This window comes from Harpia harpyja, chromosome 10, assembly GCF_026419915.1.
Source record: "Harpia harpyja isolate bHarHar1 chromosome 10, bHarHar1 primary haplotype, whole genome shotgun sequence".
In the NCBI taxonomy this organism is placed as follows: Eukaryota; Metazoa; Chordata; class Aves; order Accipitriformes; family Accipitridae; genus Harpia; species Harpia harpyja.
The window spans coordinates 33,095,902-33,110,964 of record NC_068949.1 but is presented as its reverse complement, the minus strand read 5'-3'; the positions used below and the strand labels follow the sequence as shown (position 1 = coordinate 33,110,964).

The 15,063-nt window shown below is 40.1% G+C and overlaps 1 protein-coding gene across 1 annotated transcript in view; it reads right to left on the bottom strand.

Annotated features, from left to right (window-relative positions):
- Nucleotides 1-8,733, bottom strand: part of CFAP58 (cilia and flagella associated protein 58) — a 60,195-nt gene extending 51,462 nt beyond the window's left edge. The window contains exons 1-4 of the mRNA XM_052800171.1: nt 8,694-8,733; nt 7,235-7,516; nt 2,016-2,164; nt 74-230 (exon numbers count right to left, since the gene is read on the bottom strand). Coding sequence (XP_052656131.1) covers nt 74-230; nt 2,016-2,164; nt 7,235-7,516; nt 8,694-8,702 — 597 coding nt within the window. The 5' untranslated portion in view covers nt 8,703-8,733. The remainder of the gene's footprint in view (nt 1-73; nt 231-2,015; nt 2,165-7,234; nt 7,517-8,693) is intronic.
- Nucleotides 8,734-15,063: the final 6,330 nt, after the last annotated feature.

Genomic DNA, 15,063 nt, shown 5'->3' with positions numbered 1-15,063 from the left:
TGGAGATCATTTGCAAGAGTGGAGAATGGTTCAGGACAAAGCCTAAAATAACCACCTGGTGATCTGTACAGACCTGCAAAATGGATTGATCTGCCTCGTTTTTTGCCCTCTCTGTATCCTGCTGCTGTTCTGTGGCTTGAGTTAGACTTTGACGCAGCTTCACAACCTCTGACAACAGTTGGTCTCGCTCCTTTGTTATGTCTTCTTTAAGTTTTAGCAAATCCCGGATACTGGAAGCAAGGAAATAATAGTCAAGCAGTGTCACAGGCCATTTCTGTACTTCCTCCTACGCCAGAGCAAGATCTTTTGTGAGAAACAGGAGTTTGAAAGTAATTTGTTTCATTTTAAACTCCTCTTGGAATAAGGCTCTGCTGGTCAATTGAATTATATGCTCTACCTACTGTGATTCTAGTCACTGTCAACATAGGCAGCTTTAAAAGCTAACCTAGTCCAATAAATCACTTTTTCTTGTTTTATCACACCCTCATGGGTCTGAAGAAACCTTCAGTTTCTCAAAAAGGTAACAGGGAACAAAATTCCTTCCTCTCCACCCATTCCAAAATTACACAGGGACCAAAAATGTTACATTGTTGTAACCAGTCTCTCTGCAGCTTACCTGACTGGGCACCTAGCTAGGTTATGCCTTACAGTCACCTAATGTAAGAATAAAACAGACTTCCTGTTTGGACACATTTACAATCTGAAAGAAAAGTCCAAGCAGTGTGGGTTCAAGCTCAACCTTAAAAACCAGCCTTACAGTTTTAAAAGACTATAAAGACTTGTCTAGTCCCATGGCCTTGTCACTGGACAGAGTATTTAAGCATGGAACTGGAGGGCAATACAGAAGGAACTTTAAGGAGAAATTGTAAGTAAGCAGGTCTCAGCAGCCTGGGCAGCAGCTGGAAACAGCAGGAGTGAGGTCTTGGCAAGGTAACAGCTCCTGGCTCCTGCAGGAAAATGCAAAAAGCAGCCACAGAGAGCTGCCTTTAGGGAGAGTTATACTAGGGAAGGCTTAATGACCAAGCTTTTAGATCCAAGGAAACCTGTTACACAGGTCCAGACCATTTCAGGGACAGAAGGTGAAGGAGTGGATTTCTCATGCATCCAGGTGGTTTATGTGCTGGCACATTCCTTGAAGGGGAAATATTTGAGCACACTAAAGGCCTTGCTCACAGACGCAAGTCTTGTTTATGCAGCCTGGATACACAGTGCACGGGGAGATGAGCATATCCTGAATGCATAAGATAAATAAATACCTTACACTGTGTGAAATTTTCAAGCCAGAACCAGCTGGGTCAACCATCAGCAGTCTTGACAGAAAGTGCACAGGTCATAGGGACAATATACTTAATCTTATCTTTGAGTTTACACTTAATCTTACAGCATAAGCACAGTCTGAGGACCTGATACTACAAACACTAGCTTTTGGAGGGCTTTTGAGCAGCTTTTGAGGATCATTATTATTTGCACAGTGTAGCAGCTAGAGGGTCGATCTGAGACTAGGTCCCTCTATGCATAAGTATTCAGTAAAAAAACCCCATAGTCTTGAAAATGCATAAATATAAAATGCAAACAAGAATACAGACAGTGATAATGCCTTATAACAAAGCTGGGAACAGAAGCGAAATCACGTCTCCTGCTTCCTTGACTTACTCACTTGACCTTGCTGCCATCACATGTAAAAATATTGACAGGATCCTATTCTCAAAGACAGAGTATGTTGAAATGCTAGTCAGATAAAACAATACGACAGATACCAAGGAAGTGCGTAATACCGATTTTTATTTGATCTCTCAGCTTAAGCCAATGCTGAATGAACTCACTCAGAGCCTGATTCTGTACTTGCTCACTGCATAAACACATAGACTAATAAATGTGCATTCATGAGAAAAGCATAAGGCAGAAAAGACCTCTCCTTCTGTTTTCCAGTGTCTTTGTACTGTCTAAACGGTTAAACAAGGTGTAGAATGATAAAAAATCAGATCAGGCTTTGCCCCTCCCTGGGGAAACCTTACTTGTATTCCTGTCCCGGGGATGGTCCAGATCCTTGCTCCAGTAAATTAGTTAGGCGTGCAGTTTCCTCTTGCAGTGAATTTATTGTTTCCTTTGCTTTCTGTTCCTTTTCATAGGCTGCATCCACCATTTTCCAGGCCTTTTCAATCTCCTAGGAACAAAATGGAAAATAATTACATAAATTAAATTGGGTTTAAAATGAACAACAAATTAAAAATTAATTGCCTTGCATTTTGGTTAATTAAGAAAATAGAATTTCATGCCTTTTCATGCTTAGATTCACAACAGTTTTCCTCACCAGTTGTCTTTTCTTTTGGACAAGGATATAGCAAACATTTTGAGCCATTCAGGCTATGTCAATTTATACCACAAAAGCTCTAAGACACATCGATCCTAACATTATCAAATCTCACTCTATGAGGTTTTGGTCATCTGAGTCCCACTAATATCTAAAAATTTACTGAAAATTCAGTGCCCACAAAGGTACCATCTACTTAAATAGCTCACTTATGTCTGTAAAAATCTTATTAGCTGTTATGACAACGAACATCCAATTTGATTTGGATGAGAAAAAGATGTTACTCTGCACTTATCTCCCTCTTTGTTCATTTTAATCTGTGAGCACCTAGTGTATTTTGATTTTAACTACATATTTAGACAAGCCACAATTCTCATGCCAAATTTCAGCACATGGAATTACTTGAATGACAGACTCGTGTGCCTCTCAAGCCCAGGGTTTGATATCCACAAACAGGATAGGGGAGGAAGGTTCACTTGATTTTTTAACTTCCTCTGCATCTCTCTCCCTTGAATCAGATCCTTAAGAATAATACAGCAGACTTATTCCTTGCCAGGTTCAAACCAAGCTCCTACCAGTTCTGGAATCCTGTGCTAAAAAATGCATACATTCAGAAAGCGACTGGACTGGAAGAAAAGTTCCCAAAGACTCAGTAAATAATGAAGACACTACTTCTGACACTAGAAGTCCCTGAGCTGCAAATCACAGCATGATGTCCTCCCTCTCATGCTCTTTTCTCAGCTGGCTCATGGCGGAGTTCTGGGCTTGACGGACTCATACAGATTTAGACTCCAAGTGTGGCTGTGCAGCTCTACATTAGCTCTAGGGTCTCCCTAAGCAGAGCCAGACAGAAGCATCATTACATCAGGCTGTAACGTCCCTTTCAACTCCTACTTGCATCATATGAAAATGAGGCAGGGAAAAAAAAAATTTAAAAACACCTCCACAATGAAGAATATAAAATAATTTAATTTATATCAAATTGTTTACAGCAGGTCTTTGCTGAAATTAATATCTCTGGTTCTAAAAAAACCCATTTAACTTTAAACTCAAAATGACGACACCTATATTATGGTATATTGTTAATATATTTATTGAACTCTTTTAAACCAAATAAATGTAGTACTTAGCTGTTTACTGCCTAAATTAAAAATTCAAGATATTGAACTAGCAGAAGTAGCAGCTACCAGAATTTGCTGAAAAGATAACACAAAATATAACATCTGTAGCCTCTTCAAACTGGAGAGGGAATACATTTTCATTTTATTTATTCAACTAGTTCAGCATATCCAAATTTGAGAAACCATCTGGAACTTAAAGATCAGGAATGTTTGCTCTTCTGGTTTTTTTTTCCAACCTATTAATAAAGAGTTAAACGGTATGCTTTACTTGTTCAGAAATTCTAAAGGAGATTATAGTCAATTAAATTCACTACCTACAAACAGTATTTTCATTACTTAATAAATTACTTAGTTCAAAATTTAGTTTGAAAAATGTGCTTTTCGCTTACATATCAAGCATATTTAGACAGTTTTAAATATTAAAGTCAATTTTTACATTTTATACATTCTGAGTTCTTATTTCCATTCAAATGCAGAAATGATCACACAAAGTATTAAGTATCATCTAGTAAATAATAAATTTTTCATTCATTATTATCTTACATAAAAATGTTCAATTATGAAATTTAAGTAAATGCACAGTAGGCTGAAATAATGGCATGAAGACATAGTGTATCATCTTGACTGGCAGAAAAGCATAAAATATAGCTGTAAATAAACATGTTTCAGATTTGCCAACCAATAAGAGGCAACCAACCTTTCTCTAAAAAAATGCAACTGGAAAATAAGATTAAAGCTGATTACTTAAATCAAAGCTTCCTGCTGGCTGATTAGACTGTGATTAAAATTGGTGAATTAAATCTTTACGATTGGAGTTTTGGCAGATAGAACTGGTGAATAAAATCAATATGCCCTCTGAGAGGTCTTACTGGCTTCAGTGAGTATTTTGGTCTTTTGAGTATTCACAAAATGATCCCCTGTAGTCAATGAGGCCATTCAGATAAGCAGTAATTTCAGGTCACCCTAAGCTGTGGGTTTTGAACTTTATCCTGCTTTTGATGTGTAAAAACAATTGTATTGAATCTGTATGGATAAAACCAATTTTTATCAATAAAGGTAGCAGGGGCAGATGATGGCCCCATTAATAAGCAAAATCTAAATAAGAATTTGCTACAGACTTCAGCATCAGCAAAACTGGGCTTCATTGTAGTTGTTTCTTGGTTGTGTCTTTTACTTTGAATAGTGGATCAACAGATTGCTTCCTTTAACTTCAAAAGTAAAGAGGAGGAAATGTTTGATGGTGGAAGCCTTCATTGAAAAAATATTCACATTATTACTCAGTGGAGAGGGGAACTGAAAGAATGCAGTGTGTCAGTATCACTGGGTAATTGCAGTACATGGTTAGGTAGGTAGCATGTATTGCAGTCTGTTGTATAATTAAAGATAGAAGTACACTGGATGTTTGCAGTTAGAATAATTCAAAAATTTTTGGAGAAGTACTGGAACTCTGGAAATTGTGAAGCAGAATTCATAAAGTGTGACTGCCTTACTTTATTTTCATTAAATACCCCAAAAGATCACATCAGTTTCACTGCTTGGAAACTGAGAATTACTGAAATGCTTTCTTAGTGTATTGGATTGATACCCGTGGAAATTGAAAACTTGGTAATTCCAAGCAGGGCAGTACAAGCTCCTATAAATTCCCCTTCTAGCATTCTTCCAGTGCAGCCTTGTGGATCAGTATCCCTGTCAATGAAAAAGAGAATTGTGTTGCCTTCATGATCAGCTTGGCCCTTTGCTCCTTTGATATGACTGTAAACAGCAGACTATTACATCCGGTTTATTAAAACTACAAAACAGAGCACTGAACAACCATCAGACGTTTAACAGCTATTGATTATTACTGACCTGGGTCCTACCAGCCACTCAGCTGTGTAGTTAACCCCTGCCCCTAAACAAATCCTACTCATCACAACCAGGCTTCACATGGAGAAAAATTTTGCTCTTGTAACTTTTATTTGTATATGAAACAATGACCTAGAAGAGGAAGGCTGTACACCTGTTACCCTGATGACCCATCAAGTCACTAAGATTTAGGGCCTTAATTTGAAGCAACTATACCATTTTTCAGGAACAGTCCCACCAGGATTCTCTTATCTTTTATAAATAATGAAAGATTGGAACAGATTGTTTGTTTAATTTAGTGCTGAAGAATACATTCTTTGCTATTTTAGCACTTGAACTTTCCTCAACACTTGCCTTGGGCACTTCCGAAACACAGTTTTTGAATGTTAGTAAAATTGTAGTGAAATGCTACAACCATAATTGAACTTCCCTTCAGAAAGGAGAGTAACATGAAATATGAAGCGTGTACCAAACAAAACCCCAAAACATGACATGAACATTTTAAACAATATTCAAATCATTCCTGAACATTTAAAGGAAAAACTAATTCTCATAACCAAACTGAAAAAGTATCAGTGCTGTTTACTTGGCCCACGGCACACCATTAGAAATGAAATGTCACATGTTGTGCATTGCACATAATTTCTAATAGGATCGTATTGTCAAGCAGCTTTTTCACTACAAAATCTCTTAGCTGGTTCAATAGTAGGTGGTATTGTTAAGCCATACCTTGCCTGAGCTTCAAATTAGCTGCTGAAATTGGAAAGGGTCTTATTTTTCCTACTCTTCTGCTCCTCAGTTTTATGACATTACTAAGACAATGTCTTCTCAGCTTGGGAACATCTTTAAGGATTGCCTCTGCTACTGTACACACTCAGAGTATTGCCATGTAATAGCAGAAATAAAATTATAAGAATCATCACAGTTCCTGACACCCACCTACCAGGTTTTGATTAGCAGCAGTGAAAATCAACAAGATTTTATACACAGTTTTCCTCCTCCTTGAAGATACTTTGAGCAGTACCATGGACTTGCAAGCTGCAGCCATAGGATGACAGCATTGCTATTTATATTTATTCTGAGTGTATTTTCTTCATAATTCTAAGGACAAGGAACTTCATTTGAAAGAACTTCTATTTCTGTAGTGTTCATAGATCGCTCTGGACTGTTACACTGAATTTACTTTATTGGAACAAAACACTTTATTGTAAGGCATGGAGGTTTCTCAACTAAATGCTAAATTAAAGCCTGTCTAGGCACCACAGCCTAAGTTTTTAAACCATCAGAAGGAAAAAAAGTTCAAAATACAGTCTTCTGATCATTTGGCAGCTTTAGGTTTCTGGTAGTCAAACCTCACTGCAAGGCTAAAAACTTCAATTTGGGGGGGGGCGAGTCAAGTGCTTTGATTCGACAGAGTGCAAATCAATAATAACAAAGAACACATCAGAGTAAATTGGCAAAATCACATTGAAATGCTATATAGGATTCCTTTTCAAAAACACCATGAAACATTTATTTATATGAGTTGATGACACTTCCCTGGTCTACGATCCATATTTCAGCAAGTAAGCAGATTTTTTTTATGTTCTGGCAATAGTTAACATCCAAGCAGCCCTTCAAAAATATTAATGAATCAAAAACTGTATATTAAGTTGAAAATGTGCTATTTCACAGAAGGAAATGTTAAACTAAAACTACTAGTGAGTACTTGAAAGCTGATGGAGTTGGTTTAGTGCAAATAAACACAGAATTTGACTGGGACCTATAAAAATACCAGGCTGAGGAAACAAAGCGATCGGTAGCAAAGCAGAGGTCAAAGAACTGGAGATGTCAGCTCTATACTTAGTCCTCTGGCTAGTTCTCTACATAAAATAAAGTGTTCTTGTAGATGCTTTTCTTATTACCATGTTTTTCATTAGCAATTTCAGATCATATTTAATGCAATTCAAAACTTTACCGTCTTCATTGATGATATAGTTCCCCGATCATCTTTAGAGAGCTTTGTGAGAGCAGCTACTTTAGATGAATTCACCACAAGCTCAGCGTTCAGCTCCCTGCATTTCTCCATGAGGCGCTTTTCATTTTCATGAGATTTCTTCATAACAGCATGGAGCTTCTCATATTCTATTCGGAATTTTTCCAGAGTTTTATCTCCCTTAAGTAGATTGATGACTTCTTGGAAGTCTTTTTCCAATGCTTCAAATGCACTTTCTTCTAGATATGGTTTGCCAGACTTTTCCTGAATGAAATTAGATAGATAATCAACAAACAGGAGGAATTCAACATCTCACTTATGACCCCAGAATATAAAAAAGCAATATACTGAGTGTGTAACAGCTACTAAGAAATCATGACAAAATTTTCTGAAATAACAGTTCTCTTGCTAGCATATGATATGGACATTGCAGGCTACTTTTCAAACAGGTCTCCCCCGATTTTACTGAAATAATTTGAGCTTTAACAGTCAGAGTTCCTGAAACTGAGTACTACTGAGCCACAACTACTTTAAAGATAGGTCTATAAAATACCATCATTGCGATAGTGTTTAAATAATACATCAACTATTCAGGAAGCCCAGTATTTTAGCCTCAATTCTTCCCAGTTCTCTACACTCTAAAGTCTGATTAGTACTCACGATTTGAACATAAACAGTTTAAAGGTGAGAATTTTCAAAATTCTAAAAAAAAAAATAAATTCTGAGAGCAAAATGACACATTTCATTGTTTTTGGAGGGGGGAGGATCTAAGTTCATGCAACCTGGAAAACCTGACATTAAAAGGGTAAAAACAGACCCTTACGACTTGAAAGAAAGGTCAGGCCACGCGATGCACGGAGGCAGAGGCACCGGCTCCAAATCCCCCCTCCTTGCCAAGGCTCTGATTTGAGGGGGTTTTTTCTGTGTCAGAAGCTTCAATGGGAAAACAGCAAAGGCAACTTGAATACTAAAACCCACGCTCCTGTTGGCATGGAAGGGTGGTCTGCGCGGCATGGCCCAAGTTTGGTGCATAGCCCCTTCAAACCTGCTCTGGCGCCCACAGCAACGAATTTGGGTTTCTTCTTATTTTATCCTCCTCTCCAGCATCAAACCTTCAGTTTTGATCTCATTTACGTTTGTGATCATAAATAGAGTTAAAAGAAGAGCAGTAATGGCATACCTACGGGGGGATCACACCCACGATCTTAAAAGTAACAGGTGTTCCTAAATTTTAAGTGTTCTTACTGCCTATGTACAAGTAGCCCAATTGCTCCTGCTTTCAACACAGGATCTAACTGAGCTCCGCTCACAGGAGAAACTCGACACATAAAGACGGTGTATAGATATAGATGACACATCCATGATGTTGTTGGGCTTATTCTGAGGCACGGCACTCGTCCTGTCCGAAAAACAGGCGGGGAATGGAGGCGGGGGGGCTTACCTCAGCCATGCTGCCGGCGGGCTGGGGGCGGTAGGGGTCGGGGCGGTAGGGGTCGGGGCCGGGGCCGGGGCCGGGGCCGGGGCGGCCGGAGGCCGCGGCGATGCAGAGGCCGCCGCGCCGTATCGTAGCAACGGCGGCGGGCGGGGCCGGAGCGCGGCGGGCCGGGCCGGGCCGGGCCGGGCCGGGCCGGGCCGTTGGGGCCGCGGTGGCGGCCGGGTTTGGCTCCGTGTGCCCCGCACCGCTGTGCGGGCCCGCGGCCCAGAGGCTACTCGAAGAGGCCCGTCGCGGCCCTGTACAAGGCCCTGGTCACCCAGCCCCACCCAGCCCCCGTTGCCTTCGGCCTCGGGGTTTTCTTCCACAGCTGTCCATCTTGCTGTTGAAATTCAGCCGTCAGGGATTTTAATCAACGACACGGAGGAGTATTTCTCCTCTGACACGAAAGGCCAGGAGCTGCTCCGCCAGCAGAAAGAGTCAAACGTCCCCTCAGGGCAGGGAGGGAGCCAGGGTGCTGTGGAAGGTGATAAGAGGGGATTTCTGCGGGTTTGGGGGCACAGATTACATTTGGAGCCTGGCTTCTGTCGTTTCATTGCACCTGACTATTCGCGCTGGCTTGTCTGTGCGTGTCAATGATTTTGTACACACCGTGGTGTAGAACAAGGGAACGCAGGACAGTGGCTCTGCACTGCTCAAGAATCGGCTGCTGCTGTCTGCTCTGCTCCCAGCCAACCCCTGAAATAGTTGGGTTTATCTCTATGGGGTTACAAATTGTTTCATCTGTTAGCTTTTTAGGGCAGGGAACGTACTGTACCACGTATACGCTCCCTAGCAGAATGGATGTTGATTATGACCTTAAAGTACCACTTGAAACTAATAATGACAATGGGAAACGTCTTCTCTTCCTGGTTTAATGAAGCCTGAATTGTAGCGCTTCATTTTACTGATTACATGGCAAAATAGGCAATTTCGAATGGATGCTTTCAAATGGTCTGATTTTGCCATTAGAACTGGAGAATAATACACATTTTATAATGTATTCTCTATATGTATGACTTAATTTACAAAATATCCTACATGCTGAAACGTAGTTTCAATCATTTCCAAGCAGACTTCTAAGAAAAACAATCAATAAAGTTCCTCTTCTAAGTTTTGCACTCTTCCCTCATTTTCTTTTGTACTGTTTCTTACATAATAAAATTACCAGGAAGATAATCATATAAATTCCTTGATTCTAGGATTTCAGATTCTCAAGAGGACCAAACTCGTTAGACCTTTAAAACAAAACAGCTGCACATGTAAATAAATATCAAAAGGTATGATTTTAATTTTGCTAGCAAAATACCGCTGGAGGAAGGGAATATTCTCAGAATTAAAAAAACCCAAACAAACAAACAAAAAAACACCCACAAAAACACAATAAATTAGATGATAAATAAAAAACCCTTCAAATTTACCTCTTAAATATATAACCTTGATATTTATTATACTCCTTCTTATAGCTTTAGCAACAAAACAGGAGTGGGAACTTATGAAGGGAGGTAGTTACCTTTGTGCTTTAGGTTCATGTTTGAGCTTGTGGGTAACAGCATAAATATGTCCAAAAATTATACCCATTTATTGAGGCATTCCCATGAGCTTCCTGATCTAGTTGAAGATGTCCCTGCTCATTGCAGGGCGGGTGGACCAGATGACCTTTAAAGGTCCCTTCCAACCCAAAGCATTCTACGATTCTATTCCATGTTTTTCAAACTCCTGGTGATTTGTGTCCTGTGAGACCCTCTAGGGGTGACTGTCCAGGCTGGTCTTCACAACAACTGCCATTTGAGCTAAATTCTTTCAAATTCAATGAGCTCACCATCATGGTAGCTGCACCTCTAACTGCAGTGCAGATATAGTAGGGTGGCTGTGTTAGGAGTCCATGATAACTCATGCTAAAGCCCATTTTTGGTAAGTCAGCCACCATACCTTGAAACATCACAACTCATAGCACATAGTTTCTAAGTGCAACCAGGACACAAATCTGTGTCAAGACTCAAATGTTTACTTTGAATTAATTCTGCAGCAAACCTACAGAATGCCTCAACAGATTCATGACCGAGGATCTGGATTGACACTCAAGAGGACATCTGGGTTTCTAACGTTAGCAAGAATTTCCTGTAGCCTGGGACCAGCCACTTAAAATTCCCTGTGCTTTATATTCATCAGTAAAGTGGAAATAACCACATCTGCCATGCTGCAACAGTGTTGTGACTGTCATGGCTAAAAAGGACGCATTTGTGTCATAGAGTGAACCTCTAGACAAGGTGGAGCTCTTGAAGTGGGATCGCTTTTTAATGCTCCCTTTTAAGCTGAGCCCATGGTCCCAGCTCTGGGAAAACCTTTCTGCTAGTAAGAGCAAAAAACTCCCACAGCCACAGAAGATGACATAAATAAATAAATCACCTTAAATAAAAATAAATAAATCTCCATTAACAGCAGCAACAAGCCAGACTCAGAAAGTTTAGTTCATTGAAAAGATTGTTATTTATTTCCCTGAATATCTGACTTTGCTCAAGAGACACCTGTACTTTATGGTAAATAAGCAGAATCACCTGTTTCACCAGCTGCATAATGGAGTTTCACATCAGTGGGGTGTGTTTGTGTGTGTGCAGAAAGGGTTACTAGAGGAGAAATATTTGCTCACTGATTTATTTGAGGTCACAACCCTCAGGCAGTTAATTTAATGCATGTTTTAAACTGTAGTGGCATGAAAATGATAAGCCATCACTTCCTGAGTGCAAGGATTTATGGGCTACAGCAGAGATGTAAATAAATAAAGTAAAATCTCATCATAACATCACCCAGGAGAATGTAAGCAATTTGGGGCAGGGACCATGACAGTACATGTCTTCTGGAAAGTGTAAAATGACACTGGAAGGTAGCGATTAGAAGAATTGATAAAGGAAAGCTCGGGGCGGGGGGGGGTGAAATGTGTTTCCTTTCACACCACGCTGTTGTAAGGAAGAACATCACTAGGTGGCACTCCACCACCACAGAGGTTTGATAAACTGCACACCCTCCCCGCCCCAAACAATAGCTATTTTCAGCCCTGACAAGCTTTTTCTGGTTTAGAAACATGTTACACATATTAATTAACACATGAAGACATAATGGTTGGGTGAACATGTGCTCATGGATGAGGTCCTGTATTTGCATATAATTTTGCTCAATTTACTCCGATAATATCATCAATGGGAGATTACCACTAAGGAAAGTAAAACTTGTCTAACAATTTACTAATATTAAAATAATATTTTATATATATTACAAATATGTTACATAAATACTGCTTATCTAGCTGCAAGTCTTGTAATTTCCCCAGCGATATGGAAATCCATCACAACCTCATGGCCTCAAACATGAGTGATGCTACAGACACTGTCAGTGGGCTGACATCCTGGGATGCACCCTGGAAGCCAATTTGCCTTCTCAGAGTTACATCAGTTTTGCAGTATTAAAAGGAACAAGAGCTTACTAAAAAATACTTCTTTTTCTCCAGTGATAAGGAAACGCTATGCGGTCCTCAATTACTTAATTATCTAACTGATATTTTTACTATATTCTTTTTGAATGTCCTCTCCGCCTGTTATTTTCAAAGTAAATGATAGTTTTATAATGTGAACAGTTGTTCAGTTTAAATTGGATTGAGGCTTTCTACTTTGTTCATAAAGATCACACAACAGTTCTCAAACAGCAATAACCTTTGATCATGTTTGGCGCTAGAGTAGAGCCAGTGATCTCAAGAGGAAGAAACATTACCATTTTCATAAAAAGTTAAGCTATGGAAATGTTTTGATTAACAGAGACACCCAAATAAAGAGCTCAGTTAGTTCTGAGACAGAAGCTAAAGCTGACAAGCGGTCTGTGTATAACGTACAATTACATGGTTTACATAAAAAAATAAAATAGATGACAATTATGGAAAGCAACTAAAATTAAGTCGATAATCCTGGAACTAAGCTGAACTTCCCATTCCCCAGTGTGGTTTGAAACTGAGAACAGTTTTCTGTCCCAGTTTTTCCTCACAGTTCTGCAACTAGGATTACGATGGCCTGCCACACTTGTTAGAAAATTCTTCTCATCTACCTTTCGCCGAGCCAAACACAGGAATTCTCCAAGACTGCTGGAGGAAAGCAATGCTCTGTGGAGCCCCATCACCGTCACTGCCCACTGCGGCCTTTTACCACCACAAGTATTATGGTTTATGCTACCAATCTGACCTACAGCTTTGGAGAGCGACATGGAGGGGACGCTTCCTCCTGTGTATTTGGAGGAACAGTCTGGTAGAAGTGACCCCCTCCTATCCTGGCTGCCCAGCACCATTAATTCCTAGAGAGGCTCTGAAGGAAAGCCTACAAGGGAACAGAAACACACTTGGCCCTGCACAGCACTCAGGTTTCTTCAATGGACAATTTCCATTACCTGCTTACCAGTTCTGATCCATGGCTGTCTTCCCAATCATGAACATTTGGGTGTATTTAAAAATGAGTTTCAAATATGTCTAGAGTAATCATGTGTTCATTAGCAGAAACAACTTCCCCTCATGCATTCCAACAGCCTTTCAGTTCCAGCAGCAGAATCCAGGCCCTAATCTCTGATTCCTGTTCCCCTCATATTTTATTCTTCAGCCTTTTAATTCTCAACCACCAAATCTTTCCCTAGCTGAAAATTTGTCTGGCATCTTTCACTACTTGACATTTGAGTCCTCTGGGAGGAAGAGGCTATTAAAAAAAACCCTTAATACCCAGGGAAGGCTATAGAAATCACAGAGATTTAAGATGTTTATAAGGTCAGGTATAAGGGGGTAGATGAGGACACCATATGGTGAGCTGTGAGGAGGTGAGCCCGTCTCCCTGCACATTTCCTTGCATGGTAGCTAGGAGGTGTGAAATATTCATGGGTGTAAGGGAGTCCCCCACTCCCTTCTCCCCTTGGTCTGCTCATGCTCCTGCTCTGCTGGGTCACGCTGACCTGTGCCTATTAAAAAACTGTCCTGCTCCAGTGTCCTTTAGGCTTACAGAATCTTTTGCAGTATAAAAGGTAGGGCCCCAGCAAGGCCTAGGACTCGAGCAAGGTGATCATTCCTGCTTTCTCTACATTAAGGGTTAGCTTGATCCCTCTGTGTGCTCCAGGTTGGCAGCCATCTCCTGTGCTCCTTGTGAAGGTGACAGCTGGAAGCTGGACTAAAACCTGTTTCACTGCTGCCTACCCATGGCCTCTCTATCGCATCCCTATTCTCTCTTTGTAGATCTTGCAAGATGGTTTTTTTATTTACTGCTTGTAGTAGTTTAAGGAAATATTGCTAGTTTTGTAATGGATTAGAAATACTAGTAGAAAGAATAAAATAATTCCTCGATCTTCTAACATGTCTGAAAGCAGCTGAGAAAGACACCTAGAATTTAACTCTCAGCCCAAATCTTGCTCTTGTCCTGCTCCTGCTGATGGGATCTTAGAGTCCATTTTAGAAATAACATTATTATATCTAATTTCTGCTGCAGTAGCAGCCATGTCACAGAGCCACAGGTTATGTCCCAGCATGCGAGGAAGTGTGGTACTGTTACTCCACTGCTCACAGCTTTAGGTCCTGCCTAACATCTGAGTAAGGTTAGCGGAGCTTGGCTCATTATCAAATAAATTACTACCTTTAGCAAGATAATGATCTTAAGCCTTCTGCAGTGCAGCAATACTCAAACAATGAATCATGTGCCGGAGTTGCCAGGATATGTGCTTCTAGCTTTCCCTCCTCTTTCAAACTGCTGAACTGCATCAAAAAACCTAATATAAATCAAATGAATGTCTTGGTTTGACTTTTCCATTTACATGTATCATACTGTTATCATTTTATACCATCTTAGGTGGCACAGAAAGTAGATCCTGAATGGGATGGTGGATATGTAATATAATCTGTTGGGATGTGAGCCTTCCTTTGAAAAATATTCAGGCCTTTTCCCTGTATCCCAGGGAAATTTTGCAGATGAATGTAAATTACAGTCACTGTAACCTGTAGTGATTTGTACTGTCCAATGTGTGTGTGTGTGTGTGTGTATATATATATATATATACATGGTCAGAATCAGTAATTACTACCTTGTCAGGCTTTATGCAGGTGATATTTAATAGACATTTTCCTTTGGCTTAGGTGATGAATAGCTGTGATCTTGGAGAAGGAGCTGTTTTCTCTCCTGCTGCTGCCATGAAGTTCCCAGGGGAAATAAATAATGCACCAAGACAGGCTGCGTCCTGCAGCACAGAAGCAGGGAGATTCCAGTACTGCTCTTGCTAGAGATGATTTTCATAGACTATGGCATAATGAGAAAGGAATGTACTAACAACA